Consider the following 24,013-nt stretch of genomic DNA (forward strand, 5'->3'; position numbering starts at 1 on the left):
GCTTCTCATACACAGAATTAGAGACATCCTAGAGACGTGGGGCTGCAAGGGACCTGCAAGGTCACATTGAGTCCGACCCATGCTTGAACAAGGATCAGCCCTGTCAAATCAGCCTGGACAAACCCATTTCCAACTTCTTAGCATACCTATCGTTGCCCCGACACAGCCCCAGGCATCACCCCTGCCCCTATGTGCCCAAAAGACCCCAGACAAAGGCCGTGCCCCTGCTGCAGAGGAAGGCAAACCCCCCCAGTCTAGACCAGGCTGAGCAGAGGGGAAATCCCCTCCTGCCCCAGTGCAACATGAGGTTGAGCCTGAGTGCAAGGGCAAGACCCTCCAGCCAGGACCCTGCGGGGTTGGCGCCAGCAGCCCTATCCCTATCCCCAGCCTGGGATGCAGCTCCCATTATAATGAAGCCAGGCACTTCAAACAGCTGGGGGATGGGGGGGTCCTCCCTGTCACCGCTGGAGCAACCCCCCAGCAAGGACAAGGTCACAGGCATGGGGAAGCCAACCACAGAGCCACGGCTGAGCAGGCAGCCTCATTCCTTCCAGGCTGACTTCCCCATTCAGGGGGCAGGGAGGATGGGGTCTGTCGAGCTGAGCATCTCCTTTCCCAGGTCCCAGCACCTGCCAGAGGCACTGGGTCCCCCCTGCCTTGACTCTAGTTGCACCCCCACACTGCCGGTGAAGCCGCCCCATCCTGTCCCCGCTGCATGCCCCTCCCTGCATGGGGCTGCAGCCGGTTCTGGTGAGCAGGGAGGGAGGTTTCAGTTCCCCCTGGGCCAGGGAGGATGGGGAGGGAGGGATGGGGTGTTTTCAAGCTCCAACAGTGAAGATCTCCAGGGCAGGCAGGATGGACTGGATGGGAGACAGCCAGCTTGAAGGTAAGGGGCTTCTTGGCAGCAAATGGCTCTCTGGGTGCTTGGAAAGGGGGTGCCAGGCATCCTAGGTTGCAGCCGTATTGGTCCAGAGGCAAAAGGGATCAAAACTGGTGGAAGAGGTGATCTCTTTTATTAGAATTTGCAAACAATGATTGCATTTATCTGCAAGATTTCAGGCGCACGCCCTTCATCAGGCAGCGGAGAGAGCACAGATTGTAAAAGTTCTCCTAGGTAGAAAGGAAAGTTTGTATTTTCATCTAAAAGGGGGTGAGCATTTGTGCCAGCACCCTGGCTGCAGCGGGCATCAGCTGACCAACAGCTGAGCCCAGCAAAAAGGCTCCTGACCTCTTCCCCCCATGCTGTGAATCAAGATGAGTTGGCGCTTGGAAATTCCCCTTTTCCTATGAGCTCTCCAGCCACGGTCCTGGGGTGGCCAGAGGCAAAGCAGCTGGGGTGAGGGATGCTGGCTGAGCCCAGCCGGGCTGCATTGCAGAAGAGGCCCTCACCGCGGTGCCTGGGCTGCGCTCCTTCGTGAGGCTCCAGCTGCCTGCTTCAGGTGGCGTGTGAGCCCCGATGGCCCTGCAGACGGGCTGGACCGGGGGCCAGGGAGGTAAGAACGGATGGGACGAGCCTCACGTCCTTGCAAACCGCTTCTCTGCATGACTAGCTGTATAAGAGGTACAGGATCTGCCTGCCTCTCTCTCTCTGGGGTATGATTTCTTCACTTTGAAGCACTTATCTGTCCTTAGACAACTGAGGTTTTCCTGGCGGGAGGGTCTTGCCCCTCCATGCACTTGGGGTCAGGAAGGAATTTGACCCCAGGATCAAATGGGTACAGACCGCGGGGGGTTTCTGGGATCTCTCAAGTGCATTCCTCCCGGCAGGGAGTGTAGGATGCTGATGGGGCTGGAGACCTCGGGAGGCGGCAGCTCCTGGATCTCAGGCCCAGGCTGTCTGCAAGACAGGACCATGCTGCAAATGAGTGGGGCATGGGCAGAGAGGACAGGGCAGGGCACGGCTGGCTGTGCTATGGATGCACAGAGGACAACAGCTGGGAGAGCCAGGAGCAAATAAAAGCTGAAACCCTAAGATCATCATCCGGGTGCAGCTCCGGGAGCTGGCAGCAGCAATAGGCTGTTATCCTCTTGTGGAAACCAGCCCTGCACACACCCCCAGCCTCATACATCCTCACCTGCCGGGTCTCCTGGTAGCTTTGCAGACTCCAGTGTCACGGCAGTGCTGGGCCAGCCCGGATGGGTAAAAGAGACCTGGCCGTACTCTCAGCCTCTGCATCCTCCTGCAGCAGGTTGCTCCATGGGTTAACGCTGTGTCCGTAAGTCCTTCCCCTGGCTTGTTTCAACCTGTTTTAGCAGGAGGATCAGGGCAGTGGTTCTCCTGCTCCATCCAGCCCTGGCGTCCAGCGTCCAGGTCTGGGCCCTGCACTTCAGGAAGGACATGGACAGGTTGGAAAGAGCCCAGCACAGAGAAATAAAAATGCTCGGGGGCCTGGGAGGCAAGACGGATGAAGAGAGGGTGGAAGAGCTAGGGGTATTTAGTCTGGAGAAGAAAAGACTGAGGGTAAGGGTTGATCCTAGGCTACAGATCCTGCAGGGCGATGGCAGAGAGGCTGGAGATGGGCTCTTCTCTGTGGCCACAGGGAACAGGACTAGGAGCAATGGCCCCAAGCTGCAGCAGGGAAAACTGAGGCTGAAGGTGAGGAGTAAGGTCTCTGAGGGTGGCCGAGCACTGGATCAGGCCCCTGGAGACGCGGTGGAGTCTCCACCCTGGAAGTTTCCAAGAGCAGGTTGCACAGCCCCGTGGCTGGGGGGGTTGAGTCAGGCCTGATCCTGCCTGGAGCAGGGGCTGGGCTGGATGCGGCGTCACGAGCTGCCTTCCAGCCCGACTTACCTACGAGCCCAGCCCTGCAAAGACTGGAGGCCACAGCCATCTCCCACCGCTGGCGCTGGTAGACGATCACCTCCAAAGCACCGAGCTGCCTTTGTGGGGTGCAGGGACGTGCCCTGAGCTGCTCCAGCGGCCGCATTCGGGGCTCGCCCCGACCATGCTGACGTGCCCTTGCATTTCCCTTCCCCGCAGCCATTCTGGAGTCCGACGGGGAGTCCTCCGAGGACGGAGACACGGCGATGGTAGGAGATCCCGCGTGAGGCCGCATCCTGCACCGCTGTGTCCCCCCAGCTTCCCCCGGTTCAGGTGTCCCCAAGTCTTTACTTCCTGTCCCAAGCAGAAACCCGCTATCCTTCGCTTCCTGTCCCAAACGTGCCTTTTAGCTTTCACTTCTCGTCCCAAACAAGCTCCGCTCCGGATCCCCTTCTGGATCCCTTGTTATGAACCTATGATGCTCGCAGGGGCCTCCCTTTATAGGGGGGCTTGTTGTTTTCCTTTGGGGGGGCCTAGGACCAGGATATAGAGACAGATGATCCTCACTTCCTGTCCCAAACAAATGCACACTGGTACAGAAAGCTGCCAGGCATCACCCCCGTGCCCGCTGGGGGTGGGTGGGGGGCTTCGGGCCCCTCTGGGATGAAAGGGGCTCTGCAAACGGCCTGTGGTCTCTGCACATCTGCCTGCAGGATGAAGCCATTCTCCAGGAGAGGGATGAAGCCCAGGCGAAGCTGTCTGAGTTTGAGCAAGGTGAGTCTTTCCCATCTTCCTCCTCCTCTCTGGCCCCAAAAACAGCAGAGTTACCCACCGCGTGGGAGGTCGTTGTCTCCAAATCCACGTGCAGCTTAATTTAAGGCTTTGCTGGACCCAGAGGCTGGGGATTAGCTAGTAGGAGCTCCCTCGTGCCAATGCAGCACCTACCTTTGCCCCATCAAAGGCACCGGGCTGGGAGTCAGGAGACCTGGGTAATGGTAGTGAGTCCCAAGTGACACAGTTGCATCGTGGGGCTGGGAGGGATATTCCCCCCTTCCTGTTAATACAGGAGTCAGGGGGGTTTCATCTTCCTCAGAGGAAGGCTGAAGGGGATGGGGCTGGGCTGTGCCAATGCTCCTGCTGCCACCAACCCTGCAGGGTCCTGGCTGGAGGGGCTTGCCCCTGTGCTCAGGCTGAGCCTGACGCTGCACTGGGGAAGGAAGGGATTTCCCCCTGCTCACACTGGTCTGGACTGGGAGGGGTTTGCCTTCCTCTGCAGCGGGGGCATGGCTTCAGCCTGGGGTCTCTCTCTAACAGCCCTAGCAGCAGCAGGACACCTCCAGCCTTCGCCCCCCAGCTTTACCTAGGGCCGAGTCGGGGACTCTGGGTGTCTTTCGGCAATGAGTCTAGTCGTCGTGCACAGGGTTGTTGCGTCGTTTTAGGAATAGCTCAGGAAGGACCTGTCTGGGATGGTTTGGATGGGGCTGGTCCTGCCCTGCCAGCCCGGTTGTGCTGTGATCTATGACTCTGTGCCCCGACCTTGTCCCTGCACCTGGTCACTGGAGCAGAGACCTCGCATGAGACCATCAGAGCTGCCATCCACTGGGTCAGACCCTGGGTCTGCCTTGCCCATGTCCTGTGTCGCTCGGGGGCAGAGAGCAGAGGCTGGAAGGGGGAGATTGGGGCTGAGCAGGGTTTTTCCCCCATTCCTCTCTCCCTGCAGCCTCCAGCACTGAGGTCCAGGCAGGGCTGATGGAGGCCATGCCCCTCACTGCCTGCCCCAGAGCCCCCGATGCCCCTTTCCCCCCAGCACGGGCCCAAGCCCTCGTCAATCTGGCCGAGCTCTCATCTCCCAGCCTCTTCTCTAGTTCTGTAGTAACAGGACCAGGAGCAATGGGCTCAAGCTGCAGCAAGGGAAGTTGAGGTTGCATATTAGGAAAAACTTTCTCGCGAAGAGGGTGGTGAAGCACTGGGACAAGCTCCCCAGAGAAGTGGTGCAGTCTCCTTTCTTGGAGGTGTTGACAAAACCTTGTCTGGATGATGTAGTTGGGCTGGTGCTGCTTGGAGCAGGGGTTGCACTAGATGGGACCTTCTGAGCTCCCTTCAACCCTCATTTTCTGTGATTTAATAGCAGCCTTCAGCTCCCTGCAGGGTGGTTCCCAAAAGGGAAATGAACTGGACTGTGCTCAGTGGTGACGAGCTCCACCCTTCAATGCCACGCCGGGGATTCAGGGAAACGTAACTTCCTTTAGCTAGTTTAAAACTGCCTGCCTGCTCCTTTGGCGCTGTGACCTTGGTGCTTAGTCCCCTGGCTGCAGCCACCCTTAAAAGCCTCGAGGACCTTTCCTGGCGGGTCACAGCAGCTCTGGGAGCAGCGACGTCTGCAGGAGGCATGGAGGTGCACCCCAGCTCCGCTCCCCTTCTCCGGCGGGGAAGACGTCCCTTCAGCAGCTCGGCAGGGCCTTGGAGGGATCGCTGGTCTGCGGGAAAGGAGAAGTCAGCTGAGAGGGGCTGCTGCAAAACCCAGGTCCTGCTTCCTGTACATCAAAACAAAACCAGGACGCTCACACGAACAAAAGAGGCAGCTTCTGCAAAGGATGCCGTTTCCACCCTGCAGCCTCCCAAGACCTTATTGGTTTTTCTGAGCCCTGGCAAACCTGGTAAAGCATTGCCCTGAGCTGCTCTCTCCTCCGAGCGCATAGCAGCACGGCGAAGCAGCCACCCTGGGGCATCTCAAACTGGTGCAGGGCAGAAAGCAAAGGGAAAGGCATAAGAGTGAGGAGGAATAAAGCAGGGGAGACAAGGAGAGGCCGTGAGAAGAACCCCAGGGGTTTCGGGGACGTCACCTGTGCCCAGGCTTGGTCTGGGCATCTCTTGGCACCAGAGCTGCTGTGCTCCCAACCTAGCGTACCCATGAGCCATGGGAGGATCTAGGATCTAGGATCAAGGATGGCACATCACAGATCATCACAAGTTTTTCTCCAATTAAAGAGAAGCTAGAAGCCTTATTAACAGGCTGAGGGGATAGCGCTGAATTATTCCATTTAAGCTCAAACAGGACAATTGGAACGTGCGCTGGTTTGCTAAATTATACATTTTAAGTTAAAAAAAACCACAAGAAACTCGGCCAAAAAAGAGTCCAAACAGTCCAAAGCTATTGTGCCATTAGTCCTGTATAGTTAAATGTACGTCTCTCATGCATAAAACGAAATCTGTCCTTTGGATGGTCCCTCCAATACTTCACTGGAGAAGGTGCAGAGAAGGGCAGCGAGGATGAGGGGGGTGCGGAGGGCGTCCCAAGGAGGAGACGGCAGAGGCCAGGCCTGGGCAGTGCAGAGAAGAGATGCTGGACGGGGGACAGGAGAAGGGTTTCCAATAAACTAAATGGGGAAGAGAAAATACCTAGGGATTTTTTTATTGTCAGTCTCTCACCCAACAAGAACAAGATGGCACAGAATGAAACCAGTAGGCTGTCAGTTTAAAACTAACACAAGGAAGTCCTGTTCCTCTAACATGGCCATCAAGGGGGGAAGTCGTGGCCGCCAGATACGGGAAGCTGAGAGCTCAGCCAGATTCACCATGGCTTGGACACGTGCTGGGAGGAAAGGGGCATCGGGGGCTCTGGGGCACGGCCCCTGCAGCAAACCCTCAATGCTGGAGGCTGCAAGGGGGGAGGAAAACCCTGCTCAGCCCCAGTCACCCTCCCTTCCAGCTGCTATGGGACACTGGAGACTGGGCATGATGGACCTGGGGTCTGACCCGGTGCATGGCAGCTCTGATGCTCGCTCCCTTCATATTGCTCTGACCCGAATGGAGCAAACCAGAGCCACGGCCCCGCGCCGTGCCGTTGCTAAATGTGGAATTGCTCCAGGGCAAAGCAGCACTTGTGCATCTTACTCTGTGTGTCCACAACTGCTGGTCACCTATGCTCAGTGCCAGCCTATGCCACTGCTACCTGCCGCCCAGCCTCTGCAACAGCCCCTGCCATGGAGCTGACCCTGGGAAAACCAGCCGTCTGCACATCACACCCGTGTTCATGTATCGTGTGTCCCAGCCCTAGTCCAGCTCCCAACTCCGGGCTGCAATCGCAGATATTTCGGCCCACAAGAATTATACACTTCCAGGGCTGGGAGGGACGGCAAAGGGCGACAGGACCATTCCCAGCACAGATGCAGGATGCACTGGTCCTACCCCATCCCAGACAGGCGTCCAGCCTCTGCTTGTGAAGATGCTCTGTGCAAGGACCGGGGGGTTGTGCAGCGCCCAGCACTGCCATCCTCACTGGGCCCAGCCCTCACGCTATGGGGAATAGCGATGGGGTGAGCTGCAGGTGGATCTAGGACTAGGGTGGATCTATGGCTATGATCAAGGGCTCACTATGCCTCAGAGTACTTTGCTTTGGGCTCAGTTAATAAGCGACAATGCAACCATCATTAGCAACCCTGGCAGTAAGGGAGAGGGCACAGGACTGGCACACGGCAGACATGCCAGCACCCGTTGCCTCTGCCAGAGACTGTAGCCCTCACTCCCTGGGGAGGGTGTCATAGGAGGATTGCTCCCAAATCCCACCCCACCAGCTCTCCCTCTTCCTCCCCAGCCTCGCAGAAGCTGCTGGCCGAGATGTTGGCCCTGGAGACGGAGTATGAGATCGAGAGGTCGTGCCGGGAGCAGGCAGAAGTCTACGCTGCCCAGGTGAGGTCTCGAGGGTGCTTGGTGCCACCTTGCCGGGGGGTAGAGGGCAGAGAGGATGGCAGGACACTGAGCAGTTCCAGCCCCACCAGACTCCAGGCCTGGCCTTGTTGCAGCGAGGAGACGTGAATGCTCTGTGCAAAAAAACCTGGGTGATTTTGCACAACGCTGGGAGAGCAATAGATGCGGGAGGGCAGGGGGGCCTGGCACATCCCCGGGCTCATCCCAAAAGTGCCTGAGAACGGCTCAGTTCCTGCCTCTCCCCCTCTCACAGCTGTTTTGGGGCAGCCAGGAGGGATGCGGACAATGTCTCCCCCAAATTATGCATGAGGAACTCAATGCAATTGCTCCATTTCAAGGTGCTGGAGGCTCAGCTGGCCTTGTGGGATGTGGGGGGAGAGGCCAGAGGGCTGGGGGCATCCCGTGCCCATGGGTGGGGTGGATGAGGGTCCCCCGTGCCCATCAGCACTCAGGGCTCCAGGCCGTGCTCTCCTCCCACCTCGACCGGCAGGTGAGCCAGGAGAATAAGCAGCTGAAGCGCATCAGCCTGGCACTGATGCCCATGCTGGACCAGCTCCCTGGAGACCTGCTGGATTTGGCCAGCAAAGTGGAGTCCACGCCGGACGCCGGCCCTGAGCCCCTGCAGCAGCTGCGAGGTGAGGCCGTGCCCCCCACCCCCTAAATCCACCCCTAGGGCTGGATGCAGCCGTCGGCGATCAGCTCATCGGGGCTCCCGCAGCACAGAGCTCCTGGCTGGCTCCAGAGCCGGGGGCAGGGGGGCTGTGCAAGGCTCTGGACTCGGGGTTTGGACCCTGGCAGGGCTCGGGACACCTGGGGCCTGCTCCCAGCTGTGCTTTTACCTGCCTCTCCCCTGGTTGCAGAGCTGCAGGAGAAGATTTCCACGCTGCTGGGGGAGAAGAAGGAGCTGAGTCTCCAAGTTCAGGAGCTGCAAGGGGAGACCAGAGCGCTCAGGGAGCAGGTATCTGGGCAGGATGCAGAGCCACAGAGGCTGGTTCCCTCCCCTCCCCTCCCGCCGAGGCCACTTTTGGATGGTTTTCAGCCCCTTGGTGCTGGCAGGGGTCCCTGGAAGCTGCTGGCCAGGCTTTAGGGGCCACACGATGGTTTCATACGGACCCCTCAAGCTTCGGGATCAGCCCAGCCTGCTCTGGGCTTCCCAAAGCCACGGCAGGACCAGCTCCCAGCTCCTGCCAGGCACATTTGCTGCCTAGGGGTGCTAATTCCCACCCCCAGTCCTGCCCAGCCCCAGGTGCAGGGGGATGTAGGAAACCATGGGGTCTACCCAAGCCCGTGGACCTGAAAGCGCGGCGGGGTGCAGCGGAGGAGGATGCTGAGATGCTGCATCCTGCCGACAGGTCGAAGAGGAGCGCGAGGAGCGGAGGACCCTCCAGGCTGCCCTGGACAGGAGCCAGCGGGCCCTGAAGACGCTCAAGAGAAGTGAGTGAGTAGCATCTCCCCGATGACAGCACCAGGCTGTTCACGGGCCGCTGTATGCGCAGCCTCGCTCCACCCCAGGGCCCCGGGGCATCATCAAATCCCCAGCCAGAGGGGGAAAATGTCACTCGGTGAGGGGTTATTCCCCCTTTTTGGTAGTTTTCCCTGCCCCTGCCTTTTGGGGGTAACATGGGAGAGGCCTGATCCTGCCTCAGGCAGGGCCTTGGGCTAGATGTGCCATCTGGGGCTCCCGTCCAGCCCCACGTCTCCCCCCTGTGACAGGTTGCACAGATGGTGCAATGCACAGGTGAATCGTGCAAGAAATTTAGACCGGCGACATGTGCAAAGTAATTATCACACGGTGATAATTGGGCTGGGGATTTTGCCAGTGCTCCTGCTAGAGCTTAAACCCAGGGTCTTGCCCCTCTGCTCCAGGTCAGACCAACGCTGCATTGGGGGCAGGAAGGGATTTTCCTCCAGTCAGTTTGTCACAGACGGGGGGGTTTGCCTTCCTCTGTAGTGGGGGCATGGCCTCGGCTTGAGTGCATTTTTAAAACCATTGCAGGAGCAGGACGCTGCCAGCCCTTGTCCCCCTGAGGGAGGTTTGGGGGTTTTGGTGTCTTTGGGCAACAGGTCTTGTAGTTGTGCGACAGGGTTGTTGTGTAGTTTTAGGAATAGATCAGACAAGGCTTTGATACGGTCTCCCATAGCATCCTCTCAAGCCAGCTAAGGAAGTCTGGGTTGGATGAGTGGGCTTTAAGGTGGAAATAAAACTGCCTGGGTCGTCAGGCCTAGAGGATAGTAATCAGTGGTTTGGTGTCTACTGGGCAGCTGGTGTCAAGTGGACCCAGAGGGTGGTCCTGGGGCCAGATTTGCTCTACATCTTCCTCAGCAACCTGGATACAGCGCACCCTCAGCAAGTTTGCAGATGACACCAAACTGGGGGATGTAGTAGATACACTGGAGGGTAGGGATGGGATTCAGAGAGACCTCGACACATTGGAAGATTGGAGCAAAAGAGATCTCATGAGGTTCAACAAGGACAAGTGCAAAGTGCTGCACGTAGGGGGGAGCAATCCCATGCACCGGTGCAGGCGGGGGTGACGGGCTGGGCAGCAGCTCTGCAGAAAAGGACCTGGGGGAACAGGTGTCCAGTTGGTGTCCAGCTGTGGGCCCCCCACTACAGAAAGGATGTGGACACATTGGAGAATTGGCAATAAAAATGGTTGCGGGGCTGGGGGACAAGACTGGTGAGGAGAGGATGATGGAAATGGGCTGATTGAGTCTGGAGAAGAAAAGACGGAGGGAGATTGAATAGCAGCCTTCACCTCCCTGCAGGGGGGCTGCAAAGAGGACGGAGCTGGGCTGGTCTCAGTGGGGGCAGATGACAGGACAAGGAGCAATGGGCTCGAGCTGCAGCAAGGGAAGTTGAGGTCGGATATTAGGAAAAAATCTCTCACTAGGAGGTTGATGAAGCGCTGGAACAGGCTCCCCAGAGAGGTGGTGGAGTCTCCATCCTTGGAGGTGTTGAAGACCCAGGTAGACAAAACCTTGTCTGGGATGATGTAGTTGAAGCTGGTCCTGCTTTAAGCAGGGGTTGGACTAGATGTGACCTCCTGAGCTCCCTTCAACCCTCGTTGTCTAGGACTCGAACGTGTCTGAGATGGTTTGGATGGGGCTGATCGCATCTCAGACAGGGGCTGGACTAGCTGTGACCTCCCAAAGGCCTTGCCAGCCTGGCTTCCCTATAATCCCACAGTTTCCCAGCCTGTCCCCATGCCAGACCCCCCTCAGAGGCAGAACGCCCTTCGCAGTCTCCAGCCCACATCTGCCTTGGTGCAATATGACACCATTGCTCCATGTCCCGTCCCTCATGGCATCCCCTTTGCAAGTGGAAGAGGCTTGCAAACAGAGCGCTGGTGCCCCAAACAGCTGGTGGGAGACGTGGGGCCGTAGGACTGTGCTCCGCGGTATTCCAGCCAGGCCTCCCCAGGCTGCCCTGGTGGTATTTTGGGGGCCAAGAGATGGGCAGTGGGCACTCACAGTCCAACCCCAGTGGGATCCCAGTTGCAGGAGCCAGGTCTTGGGTGTGGGCAGGGGGTTCATCCACACCATATGGACCCAGCAGCGCCATACACACAGCAGAGGCAGTCTCAAAGTTGCCAGCTTCACGGTTTGGGGTGGTTCAACCCATGCCAAGCCCTGGGTGACAGCTGTGCCCCAACCCCCGGCAGTGTCCCAGAGGGTCACGCAGGACTACGGCAATATACTGCAGCAGCTGGAGCTGGAACAGGATTTACGGCAGCATGCGGAGGTCTTTGCCCACCAGGTAGGGCCCCGCGGAGTGGGGGGCTGCAAAGATGGGGGGGAAACTGGGGAGAGCAGAGTGGGGGGAAGCCAGGGTCCATGCACTCCCCTGCCGAGTCTGTAGTCCCAGCCTGCAGCTCCCTGCACCCCCACTCCCCATCCTGCTCTTAATCTGTCCTGGGAGAGTCGTGACGTGTACAAGCGCCCATGCGGCGGATGAAGGTCGTAGGAGGGGGCGCTGGGCTGGCCCCAGCACTCACAGGAGGAGAATCCAGCAACTGAAGCAAGTGGGATGCTCCTAGTTGTGCCCAGAGCCCACAGCAGATTCATCTCCAAGACACGAGAAGCATCTTCCAGGAGTGGCATCCAGATGCAGCAGGGACCGCCTTCCTCCCTGCTTGGCTCTGCAATGATGCCAGGGGGTACAGGGAGCAGAAATGGGGGTGGAAATGCCTCTAGAGCAGAGGGTGACATGGGCAGCAGGAGAGTAACCCCCTCCCCGGCCCACGGGGCACAGATGCTGGTGAAGCAGAAGGAAGCCAACCGGCAGAGCCTGATCCTGATGCGGAGCGCGGACCCCAGCGCCCAGCTGCTCAAGGCACTGGAGGAGGTGGCTGCCCTGACACAGATGGTGGAGGAGGCCAAGCAGGAGCATCTGGAGAAGGTGAGAAGCCATCTGACCCACAGCCTTCATGCAGGGCAGAGGGATCATGGCCCTGACTTTGCTGGGTGGGGTGGAGGGGATCCTGGGAGATTTTGTTTGTGGGGGTAGGGGCTCCTCAGCCTCTCTGCCCCATGCATCCAGGGCTGTCTCTGCCCCAGGCTTCCCTTCCAGACTCAGAGAAGTAGGGCTCGAAGGGACCTTTAGGGTCCCCCCTTCCCTGGTGTCTCTCCCACGGCCTCTTCCCATGGTCTCCATCCTCCCCGTGCTGCCTGCAGGTGCAAGGGCTGGAGGGGCAGCTGAAGGTCAGACCCCAGCAGGAGCAGCTGGACGCAGCCCAAGCTGCCCTGGCCAGGGCAGAGGAGGAGACCCACCAGCTGCGCCAGCGGCTGCAGGAGGCCGAGGAGAGGAACGCGGCACTGACCGAGAAAAGTACGTGCTGCCCCTGGCCCGGCTCTGGGCCGCTCCCCAGCCAGGGCCAGCCAGGTGGTACCCGCAGTGAGGGCCCAGGCTGTGGCAAGACCCTCTGCATGGGGTGGGGTCCCCCAGCACTCTTGGGGATCACCAGCCCCAGGCCCAGCTGGGTGGAAACCTGGCCCCGCAGAGCCAGCGTGATCCTAACAGCATCCCATTTCAGTTCAGCACTTGGAGGGGAAGCTGGCGGGAGCCCCAGTGATGGAGCCCAAGGAGCTGGAAGAGGCTCCTGCTCCCCCACCACCACCACCACCCCCACCTCCGCCCTTGCCACCCACGGACCTGTCCACCCCAGCAGAGTAAGTGTCACGCTCGGTGCTTCCCATACAGACACCCCTGAGCTATGGGGGTGTTACGAGCATCCTGGACTTATAGCACAGCTGGGCTGGCAGGATGCTCAGGGGGTCACGGCTAGCCCAGCCCCCTGCTTCGGGCTTTGTGTCATCCAGCCCACCCTGGGGGCTGTCAAAGCTGCACTAAAAACTCCAGGACCAGCCCTCACATACAGATCTCAAAGCAAATGCATCCTGACTGTGGGCTGCAATCCCTTCCTGACCCCATGCAGCATCGGGCTAAGCCTGTGCAGAGGGGCAAGACCCCCTGGCCAGGGGGGTCTGCAGGGAGGCAATAGGAGCTGGCTCGTGCACAGCATTAGCCGTGCACACACAGGCTGAGGAAGGGGGTGGAAAGCCCTGGGGGTGGCTGAAGGATCATGGAGCCTTTACTGCCCGTGCCCCCCAGCTCCAGGCAGTGGGTGCTAGGTGACCTGCACGGTGTGAATTTGCTCAGCCTCAGCTCAGTGACAGCCCTAAGGAGCCCAAGGTGGTGCCCCAGATATGGACGCTCCCAGTCTGCCCCATTCTGCTTCTGGGGCCTGCAGACAGGACAGCCAAGGGCTCTCTGCAGCCTGGGGTGGGGGGGTGCAGGCATTTAGGGGCATTGTGGTGGGTCTGGGGGGTGGCATGGAGTCAGCGGGGAGTCTGCGTGATGGTGGTGGAGCTGTGGGCTCATTCAGAGGCATCGCAGGGGTGCAGGGTCTGGCCCAGAGACAGCAGCAGGGCAGTGAAGACTTCACTGGGGCATGTGGGGTGAGTATGGGGAGGGAGGGGATGAGCGTGTGGGGTCCTGGCAGACGGAGAGCAGGGATGCAGGGGTCTGGCCAGAGATGTCGGGGATAGGTCAGGGGACAAGACAGGATCCAGGACTGGGTATGTCCAGTGGGTTTGAACCAAAACTGATATGTATATTTTCTCAAAAACTTTGAACTAAAAAAGAAAAGCCCTAATTGGTTTGTTTTGGGTCAAGACGGTGTGTCCTGTGACCAGCCCTGCCATACTCCTTTGGGCTTTGGGGCTTTTCTTACAACCATCGTTTTCCTTTGTCTCTGCCCTTTTTCCTCTTGAGGCTGTCAGTTTTTCAATGGTATTTCCTGCCACTTCACCCTGGAGCTTGTCCTTTCGGAGATTCCCCTCCTTTTTGCCCCCAAACAGAATCACTTTCCTGAACTGGATGCAATTTCACTAGTCATTTGGGTACTCCAAAGCTCCCCTTTTTGGCAAATTTCCTGCCTCTCCGAGCAATTTTGCCCAACTCAGGTTGGAAACCAAGGCCCATGGCTGAGCTGAGGGGTGTGGACAGAGCCCTTTCCAAAGAGGAACATTTTGAAAGGGCAGTAGGTGGTACGGTCACCCCTGTGCAGGGCAACACTTTGCCAGATGATGCTATCAGGGCGCAGTCTCCACCTGCCAGTAGACTGTGATCTCCCAGGATCAAAGCTCTGCTTGGCTTAAACCCAACTTGACCTGTTGGAGCTCAAAATCTTACTATAGAGGGAGATACTGTGAGAACTGGGGCTGTGTCAGGACTGGATGGATGGATAGATGGATGGTGAGTATGGGAATGGATGGATGGATGGTGAGTATGGGAACGGACGGATGGATGGATGGATGGATGGATGGATGGATGGACGGTGAGTATGGGAATGGATGGATGGATGGTGAGTATGGGGATGGATGGATGGTAAGTATGGGAACAGATGGATGGATGGATGGTAAGTATGGGAACGGATGGATGGATGGTGAGTGTGGGAGTGGATGGATGGATTGAGAGTATGGGAATGGATGGATGGATGGATGGATGGATGGATGGATGGATGGATGGATGGATGGATGATGAGTATTTGGATAGATAGATAGATAGATAGTATTAGGATGGATGGATGGATGGATGGATGGATGGATGGATGGATGGATGGATGGATGGAGTCCCTAGGGTTTCAGCTTAATGCAATGAGTCTTTTGGAGGATTTTTGAAAGGCCACCAACTCATAAAGGAGGGGCCCTAGGGACCCAGAAAGACCTTCCTCTCCTGAGGTGAGGTGTCCTAGGATGGGTTTAGGAGCAGAGCTGCCCCAGACTCAGGACAGTAGGGTGGATTGAGGGTCATCTCTTGCAGTGTGCTCATGCCTGTCTCTCTTCTTCAGTCCCCTCTTGCTGATCAAGCAAAGGAAGGGAGTCCGAAAACAGATGCCCGGTAAGCCTCCATCCCTCCCCCACCCCAGCACCCACCCAATTACCCCTCCAACCCAAGAGGCATTTCTTATGGGCTGGTGATGGAACAAGTCTATGGGGTTCTCCATCTCCTGCCCCCAGCCCTGTCCACCTGGCACTGAGCAGGGGGTATAAGGAGATGGGACAGGTATTCTCTCCATCTGTTACTCGGTGCATGATCAGATGAAGCCCACTCCGCACCAGTGACAGAGCACAGCTGGCTGGGGTTGGGCTTGGGCTTGGATCCTGTTATCAGCAGGTGACTGGTGAGTGGACTGGGTATGGCAGGCCTGGTCAAACCTAGTGAATGGGTGGAGGGTTGAAGGGTGGTCCAGTGATTCAGTGGTCCAGCCCTTGGACTCCCTGTGAGACCTGGGCCATGACCCTTGTCTCTCCATGCCTCGGTTTCCCCATCTGTAGCATGGGCACGGTGAGGACTCCATTACAGATTGTGAGGTGTGAGGTGCAAGGGGCACTGTGCAAGACCCAGAGAGGTCCCTAAATCCATTGGATCCAAAGTAAAAGGGCCCTACAACAGCAGACTTGGACAACCTGCCTCCTCTAGGGCTCCCCCAACTTCTACTCGCCAGCGCACGAAGATGGGTGGATCTCGAATTTTGAAAAGGGGGTGCAGATGGTGAAGTGCATCATTACAACAACACCTATATTTCTCCAGTTAAAAGAAACTAGAAGCCTCACTAATAAGCTGGGGGCCTTGGGCTGTATGGTTCAGTGCATGATGCAAGCCAAAAACAACTAGCACTTCATTGGAGTGAGTTAAAAGCCACCTGCAAGGCTGTGAAATAGGAGCGACATGACCAGGAAGGGCTAATGGCAGCACTGAAGAAGAAAGTCTAGCTTGAATAGGGGAACATCCAGACCATTTAAATGGAGAGAGGGTCTGTAGCAGACTGCACGTCTCAAGGGCTGCCGCGCAGCTGCAAGCAGTAAGATGACAGGCCTGCCTTGGAGGACTGAGCCAGCTGATGAGCATAATTGGCTGGCCCAGAGGAGATTAAAAGCTCCCAGGGAAGAGAGCAGAGGGACAGCAAGAAGGCTGTGAGCTAGGGGCTGAGCCAGGACACTCTCTCAGGGTCCAGGAAAGCACTGCAGGGTGTGAGTTAATCCTTCATTGTTTATGCATGCATTTGTTTGCTGATCATGTTGTTGCCAGTGGGGACAAGTTCCCCCCCAGGGACAATAAACGGTGCTAGAAACAGTGATGACTTGCTGCACGGTCGTTAACACTTGTGGAATGGGAAAGTTAAGAAAAAATCAGATAGATTATAATGAGCTATAAAGAGAAATGACCCCCTCACTGCTACGTGGCTAGAAATGCTGCTGCCCCTGCCCAGCAGTTGGTTTTAAATTGTAAGTGGAGCAGGAATTAAAGGAGGGTGTGAGTGCACCCCCCTGAATCCACCTCGAGCAACTCCCAGACCCCTTTGCAGCCTGCATCCAGCGGCAATGAGCCCTTCCTTGCTATCTGCATGAAAGCTTGCTTCCTTTCCTAAGTGATCCCAGCACAAGGCCATCCAGCATCCCCCTGGGACTGGAGTAACTGGGTTTCTCTGGTGTCCCCAAACTAGAGTCTGATCCCAGCAGGACTGGGCACAGAGATAGGAGCTGGGCCAACTTTCAGGTCCCTGACCTCTCCTCTCCCTTGCTATGCAGGGAAGCCCAGGGTGGATGATGCCAAAGCCCGCGCCGTGGATGAAATGATGGCAAGGATCAAGAGTGGGGTGGTGCTGCGGCCGGCGAGGCGGGATAAGATGGCGGTGGCCCAGGTATGTTGTGGGGAAGGCAGGTAGCTTAGCCTCCTCTGCCCTCCTCCTCCTTTCTTTTGGAGGATACTGGATCAAGGCATCTCCAGCCTGGGTCTGGCAAGAGTCCTCGCTCCCATATACCAGCTCTGCCATGAGCTCTCTGTGCCCCAAGGCAGAGCCACCCCACATCTTACATGGTGCAAACCCAGGAAGGCACCGGTGGAGCCGTTTCCCCCACGACTGCTCTCCAGGCTTCAGTCCCCAACATGCCAAGACCTGCTGTGGGGGCAGGATGAGCCTGGACTGGCTTCACTGCAATGTTCCCAGGGCTGCTGGATGGCAGGGCCCATCCGAGCACATCTGTCCCCGTCAGCCCTCGCTGACTTGCCTGCTTAGCGGAGAGAGGGCAAGGACTGCAAGGGCCGGGATATCCCAAACTCTCTCAGCTGGACCCAATGTGTGAGCAGCAATGGGCTGTGCATGCCGGGGCACGACTCTGCCACCTCCACGCTGTGCCCAGGAGCACTGACCCTACTCTGGCTCCCAAATACAGCGCAATACAGCTGTCCTGAGAGCCCACCCCAGTGCTACCCTATGGCTCCATGTCCCAGGCAATAGATCCACGCTCTGGCCGGGGCCTGCGGGGAAAGCACTGAATCCTCCCTTCTCTGTTTCCCCACAGGATCCCTCCACGACCGCCAACAAGCGCAAGAGCACTGCGATGGAGCTGCAAGGGATCCTGGTGAGTGGCTGCACCCGGAGGCAGCTGTGCATGGGGTCTCGATCCATGGGAAAACGCCTCACCGTGGAAGGTGCATGGGACCTGCAGGCTTGTTCCTGCCCAGAGGCAGGGCATGGGGGCAGCCCAATCCTGCCCTGACTGGCTCCAGCATGGTAGCTGGGCAGAGACATGTCAGGGAGCACAGAGCCAAAGGGGAGGTTAGCAGCATGGCGGTCATGCTGGTGCTCTGCTTCAGATGTGCCCAGCACAGCCCCCTCAGCTATGTCTCCCATGGGGCGGTGCAGGAATCCACGATGAGGGATGCAACTGCACCACTGCACCCCCCTGGATCTGCCTCTGGGTGTAGTTGAGTCTAAATGGGTGCTGTTTTCCTCTTGTGCCCGGATAACAACCTACTACTGCAACCACGTCTGCTGCTTTTGTGCAGGGGGTGGAGGTCTCTGCTAAGGAGGCTCCCTGTAAGGGTGCCTCTGTTAGGGTGGTCAGACTCCATAGTCACCCGTTGCATGGGAGCTGCGGGGTCCGTGCTCCCGGAAGTTCAGCAGGACACTGCCTTTTTCCTCCTCAGGACACCATGAAGAAGCCGAGCAGGAAGTCGAGCTGGCGGAAGAAGAGCGTGAGGATCTCCGACAACCAGCTGGAGTCCATCCTGCAGAGACGGCGCCGTATGGTGGACTTGTCCACCGCAGCCCAGGGCTTCGCACCGGAGGCAACAGCAGAGCACAGAAAGGAGAGTCCCGAGCAAGGTGCAGTGACCCCATCTCAGTCCTCTCGTGCCCTGGTTCATGACCGGTCCCTCTGAGGGGTGGAGGGGGCAGTGGGTCCCAGCATGGCACAGGTGACTGGCAGTGGACACAGGATCTGGATGAGGCCTCCCTGCTGCCTTGTGGCTTCCCTGTCCCTATTGGAAACTCCCTGCTACCAGGATCTCACCTACCTTTTCCAGAACTACATCACACTGGCAGCTCAAACTCATTCTCTGCTGGCTTAATACACTCAGGGCTTTGTCCACCTCTGCTGTTTCTCAGCTCCCGGCGTTTAGCAGAAGTGCATGTTAGCAGTCCCTAAGGGCATGTTACACTTTGCACCATTGAGTTTCATCTCAGTGTCGGCTACATCCCTCAAAGTCACTTCGTTCTTCCTCTGTGATATTCCGATCCTCCTGCATGTTGCCGATGCCTCCTTGCTTTTTGTCATCAGCAAATGGCATTCGCAAACTCCCCACTGATGACAACATAACATAAGGCTGGTCCCCCAGCCACCCCAGAATTACACAGTCCTCTGAAGTCCTGCCCTGTCTCTCAATGGGCTGTGGATGTCCTTCTGTTTTCAAAGGTGATGGTGCCCACCCCAGGCTCCGGAAAGAACAGACATGCGCTCCCGTGAAGACAGAGCTGAGTAGCAAGCCTTCAGGAAAGCAGGCAAACAGCTCCGTTAGCTGGAGCGGGTGATGCGCCGGCATGGAGAGGGTCAGTAAGAAATGGCTGCGACGTGGGGCAGAAAGCCCCAAGGTGGGAGCAGAAAGCAGAGCAACAGATCGGGCACGGGAAGGGGGTCGAAGCGGTGCTTGGGGAGGATACAGGGATCATTTGTGGCATGCCTGCCAAAACGGTTGCCCCACCATGTTACACTGTGGCTATGTATACACATGCATTTACTGCGCAGTAACTTACTGCACAATAAGTTACTGCACACTAAGCGGCTTTCAGACCGGCGTCTGTGCATGTAGGTGTTACAGCGCAGTAACACTGTGCGCACCGACTTGGGAGTAAAGTTACTCCCAAGTCAGTCCACACAAACATTGTTACTGTGCAGTAAGGCATCTACACATGCCTTACTACGCAGTAACTAGTCAGAGTTCACCCAGGGCTTGGACACGTGCTTGGAGGAAAGGGGCATCCGTAGCTATCAGGCACGGGGCTGAGAGGTACGGCCTTGCACTTTAAATACTGGAGGCTGAACAGGACCAAAACCCTAGTTGGCCCCAGTCATTCTCCCTTCCAGCCTCTGCTCTCTGCCCCGGTGTGATACAGGGGACTGGGCAAGACGGACTTAGAGTCTGACCCCAGGACACAGCAGCTCTTATTATGCTCTGTGCTGACGCTCTGAACTCTCCTGTTTTCCAGACGTCACTGCCGTGCCGTGCCCTGCTCCCGAAGAGGAGAGCACGGGACCCTCGGCTCTCGCACGCTGCGGCACCCTGCCGATGCAATGCCCTTAGCGCCCTGCTCCGCCTGCATCCTCCCCCTGCGATCGTGCAATGGCTCGGGTCCTGCTCAGAGGCCAAGGATGGCTCCAAGATGCGTGCAGTCAGGGGAACATCCCATTCACCTGGGCATCCCAGCTTACTCCTTCGGTCTCTGGAGAGACTGGGTGATGCACTCAGAAATGGGGAGCCACAGCGGACAGTGGCACACGGTTTATCATGATTGTTGCTCCCGGGGGATCCAGTCTCTCTTCCCAGCACGTGGCTCCTCTCCCGCTGCTGCTGTTCTTTGCTCATGTGCATGGCAGGGAGGGAAGGTCATCCTCAGAGCACTGTCTTTATTTTCCAAGCCTGAAGATAATTGCGCATGCTTCCAAGGAGCACTGGGTTTCAGATAAAGAAGATTGCAGCCTGGAAGGGCACCGGATGGAGCACATTCAAATCTAACCCTCCGGGTCATTCGTAGGTCCAAAAGAGCTCACTTAGCCGTGTCGAGGCAGCTCCTCTTTGGGAAGACCTGTATTATGCTCAGAGATATGGCTGGAGCCCAGGTGAACCCACCTATGTTAGCTTTCAGCAGACTAGTTTGGATACTAGTGGAGTTGCGGCAGCCTGGATTTAGCACAGATTTCATAGATTTCATAGACATTAGGGCTGGAAGGGACCTCGGAAGATCATTGAGTCCAGCCCCTTGCCTAAAGGGCAGGAAGTCAGCTGGGGTCATAGGATCCCAGCAAGATAAGCATCCAGTTTCATCTTGAAGGTGTTCAATGAAGGCGCTTGAACAACCTCCGGTGGCAGGCTGTTCCAGACCTTGGGGGCTCGGACAGTAAAGAAATTCTTCCTTATGTCCAGCCTGAAACGATCTTGTAGTAGTTTGTGACCGTTCGACCTCGTCATCCCTTGGGGCGCTCTGGTGAACAAATGTTCCCCCAGATACTGGTGGTCACCCCTGATAAACTTGTAGGTGGCCATCAGATCACCCCTGAGCCTGCGCTTTTCCAGGCTAAAGAGCCCCAGGGCTCTCAGCCTGTCATCGTAGGGTCTGCTTCCCTGAGCTCTGATCATGCGCGTGGCTCTTCTCTGGACTCTCTCAAGCTTCTCCACATCCTTTTTGAATTGTGGAGCCCAAAACTGGACGCAGTACTCCAGCTGCGGCCTCACTAAGGCCGAGTACAAGGGGAGAATGACGTCCCGGGATTTGCTTGAGAAGCATCTATGGATGCAAGCCAGCGTTTTGGTCGCTTTACTAGCCGCAGCATCGCATTGCAGGCTCACGTTCATCTTGTGGTCAATGATGACCCCCAAGTCTCTTTCTTCCATAGTGCTAACCAACATAGCACTGCCGAGCCTATAAGGATGCTGCGGATGCTAGCAGGACGTGGATGCAGGTCCGACTTGCTTTGGATGCTGCTGACTCTCAATGCAGAAGGACGAGTGGAGGTGATCATAGAAAGGGCGTTTTCCTGCAAAACGGCTGGCTGCAGCAGTGCGGGGGGTTTTCACATCCTATAGCAAGACACCCCTCATTGTATACATGAGCCCCGTGTCTTTTTAACTGGACAGTAAGTTAAAGAAAGTGCCATAAAGAAACAGGAATTGAGTTTAGATGCAGGCATCTCGGTCTCTCTTATCCCTTCTCTGGCCTTCCCGAGCGTGCCCTCCTGCCTCTCTCCGAGGTTGGCGTGCTGCACGTCTTCTCTTAGCCCAATGCCCTGAAGATCCTACTGGACTTGAAGGCATGAGCTTGTGACCAGAGGTGAATACAATAACTGAAAGGAGCCTTCTTAAAATAAAGCACTGATCAATCTTAACAGCAGGGGAAAAGCCTAATTTAAAACAATAAAAGATCCATATATCTGACTCCTGTAATCCTAGGAAGGCTTATCTTACCCCAACCTCCAATCCTTTGGGGTCTGGGTGCCTGTTGGCCTGTCTGTCCGTCCCTCCCTCCTTCCTTCCTGTCTTTTTTAACCCAGTCTGAGGTCTTTCTCCTGATTTCCCTGAGTCTGGTCAGCGGGCTGCCAGAAGCAGACTCCAAAGCGGCTTGCTCTTGCATTGCTCCCAAAGCATTTGCAAAGAAGTGACTCTCAGGATCCAACCCTTGGGGGTTTCTAGCAAACCTCCATCACAGCCTACGTTGGACGGCACAGCGCAGCACTGATAAAGGACTGCAGGCAATTCCAGGTCCATCAAAGGTAGACAGCGCTTGACAGGTGTCCATGTCCTATGACCCCAGCTGACTCCCTGCCCTTGGGGCAGGGGGCTGGACTCAATGATCTTCCAAGGTCCCTTCCTGCCCTAATGTCTATGAAACCTATGAAATCTATGTCTCTTGCTATGTCATAAATAAAACAGATATTGAGTGATGGTCCTGGCTCTCCACAAAGTCCTTGCAGAGTTGTATTTCAGCTCCTTACAGCCTCCTTCTGTGGTTTCTGACTCCTGTCTTCCCTCCCTGTAGGCCACTAAGAGATAGCAATGCCAAAACCTTGTTCCTCCATTACTTTGCTCATGTCAACCCCTGTCCAGGCTCTTCTTTGACCATCCGTGTCCAGCTTGCTCTGCCCAGCCTCTGCATTAGGCATTGGTCTGTGCGGACTCCCGCCTAGCCCTTGTCTCTCACTTCTGTGGCTGCTCTTCTGAAATCTCTAGGTCAGTGGTTTCAACCTTTTTTCATTTGCAAACCCCTAAACAATTGCAAAGGGAGGTGTGGACCTCTTTGAATGGTAAGTGTGGGTGTTCACATACTTTTTGATCAATCACAGTCATCTTTCATCTGACATAGTCTGCAAGATCCCGAAGGGCCCGCAGACCACGGGTTGAAAGCCACTGCTTAGCTTCTGCCCTCGCTCCCTGCTTCTGGAGATGTCTTCCCTCTTTATTATACAATGGCATCTTTAAAAACATGCCTCTTTTTGAGGACTTTCAACCTTAATAGGTCCTCATAAAGGCAGTGAGTGCATCTACCAGAAGGTAAGCAGTGGTCCTCTCTGGAGCTGGGACTCAAGTCGCGGGAAGGGAAGACGAGGTTGGATATTAGGAAAAACTTTCTAACTGGGAGGGTGGTGAAGCACTGAAATGGGTCACCTAGAGGTGTTGTAAGATCTCCATCCTTGGAGGTTTTTAAGACAAAGCCTTGGCTGGGATGATGTAGTTGGGGCTGGTCCTGCTTGGAGCAGGGGGTTGGACTAGATGTGACCCCCTGAGGTCCCTTCAACCCTCATTGAGTCTACAACTCCTTTCTGGACCAACGGTTGTTGGTTGTAGCCATGTTGGTCTAAGGCAAGGTTCTTTGGGTAGATGTGATACCTTTTATTTGCCCAGCTAAATAGTTGGAAAAAAGTTTTTTGAACACTTTTGGGCACAAACACCCTTCTTTCTGGACCAAGAAGCCCACAGAAAAGTATCGAGGAATAGGCTGGCTGGATTCCCCTCTAACTGTCTATGCATGGAGCTGAATGAACACGTAAAGCAGCTGAAATCAGAGCGATTCACAGGTCAGGTCAAGGCAAGTCAGTGAAAACGGCCCAATCCCACAAAACCTTATGGGACGTGGCAGCATTGGCATTTTCCATCAGCGTAGGCCGCATCAAGGCAACTCGGAGGGCTGCTTAGCTGGGGGATGTCAGAGCACTTCCCACTGGGGAGGTATTTCCATTTGAAACAGATTCACAGTGAAGCCTGGCAGCTGGCAGCTGGGGAGAGGCTATGAACTGTCCCTTTTACCTCGAGCAAGCACAATGGAGAGGATCTGAAAGCCGGGAGCATGCCGACTGCTGCAGGCCCTGTTAATGGGTGGTTTCTGCCCCGTGCAGGCTCGCGATACATATAGGTGGAGAATGGCTGGGGTGTGCTCGTAGAGGTAAGGGCCATGTCTTCAACCAGCAATACATTCATCACGGACTGCAGTTTCCAAGGGGCTGCACTTGTTTGCAAACGCGGGCTGAATTCAGCAAACGCCCTGACCCAAAACAAGGGAAATGTTTTGACGATACCAGAATATTTCATGCTGACATTTTCAAAACCAGCGTTTCCCTCTACCTGGGATCTCGTGAGCATATAGTAGCAACCTTTTCCAGGAGCAGGATGTTGGCTGCTTTCCCTGTGGCAGGGTCGGGCTTGACGGCACTTGTACAAAGAGTTTAGATGAGGGTTTGTCTGGGATGGTTTGGACAGGGCTGATCCTGCCTCGGGGCTAGATGTGGCTCTGGAGGTCCTTCTATAATGCTGGAAATCCCAAAAGTGTTGCAATCGGATATTTGTTTTAAATGGGACTTTTTGAGCTTCCCTTTCAAACGACTAAGAAAAACGGTGAAGCAAAAGGGAGAAAAAAACCCCACGACATGAAAACAAATCATTTAGTTTCAGCTCAGATGACACGTTTGGAAGGGACCTAGCACAAATTG

At 56.4% G+C, this 24,013-nt stretch overlaps 1 protein-coding gene across 1 annotated transcript; it reads left to right on the plus strand.

The window, feature by feature from the left end:
• Window positions 1-818: 818 nt before the first annotated feature.
• LOC106737742 (shootin-1) lies at window positions 819-22,125 on the plus strand. The gene is made up of 17 exons (XM_059721407.1): window positions 819-886; window positions 2,981-3,030; window positions 3,475-3,535; window positions 7,356-7,450; window positions 7,959-8,103; window positions 8,329-8,426; window positions 8,821-8,902; window positions 11,134-11,228; window positions 11,724-11,870; window positions 12,146-12,299; window positions 12,505-12,640; window positions 14,824-14,873; window positions 16,565-16,677; window positions 17,339-17,398; window positions 17,967-18,144; window positions 18,734-18,867; window positions 19,525-22,125. The coding sequence occupies exons 1-16, from the start codon at window positions 856-858 to the stop codon at window positions 18,847-18,849; spliced, it is 1,611 nt and encodes a 536-aa protein (XP_059577390.1). The 5' UTR covers window positions 819-855; the 3' UTR covers window positions 18,850-18,867; window positions 19,525-22,125.
• The last annotated feature ends 1,888 nt before the right edge of the window (window positions 22,126-24,013 follow it).

Source organism: Alligator mississippiensis, chromosome 2 (genome assembly GCF_030867095.1).
Source record: "Alligator mississippiensis isolate rAllMis1 chromosome 2, rAllMis1, whole genome shotgun sequence".
Lineage (NCBI taxonomy): Eukaryota > Metazoa > Chordata > Crocodylia > Alligatoridae > Alligator > Alligator mississippiensis.

What these genes read in the sequence shown, in the direction of transcription:
- LOC106737742 (XM_059721407.1), top strand. Translation starts at nt 856, where the DNA reads ATGGACTGGATGGGAGACAGCCAGCTTGAAG. An exon ending in GGGAGACAGCCAGCTTGAAG is followed by an intron (nt 887 to 2,980) that starts GTAAGGGGCTTC and finishes CCTTCCCCGCAG; the next exon opens with CCATTCTGGAGTCCGACGGG. An exon ending in GCTGTCTGAGTTTGAGCAAG is followed by an intron (nt 3,536 to 7,355) that starts GTGAGTCTTTCC and finishes CTTCCTCCCCAG; the next exon opens with CCTCGCAGAAGCTGCTGGCC.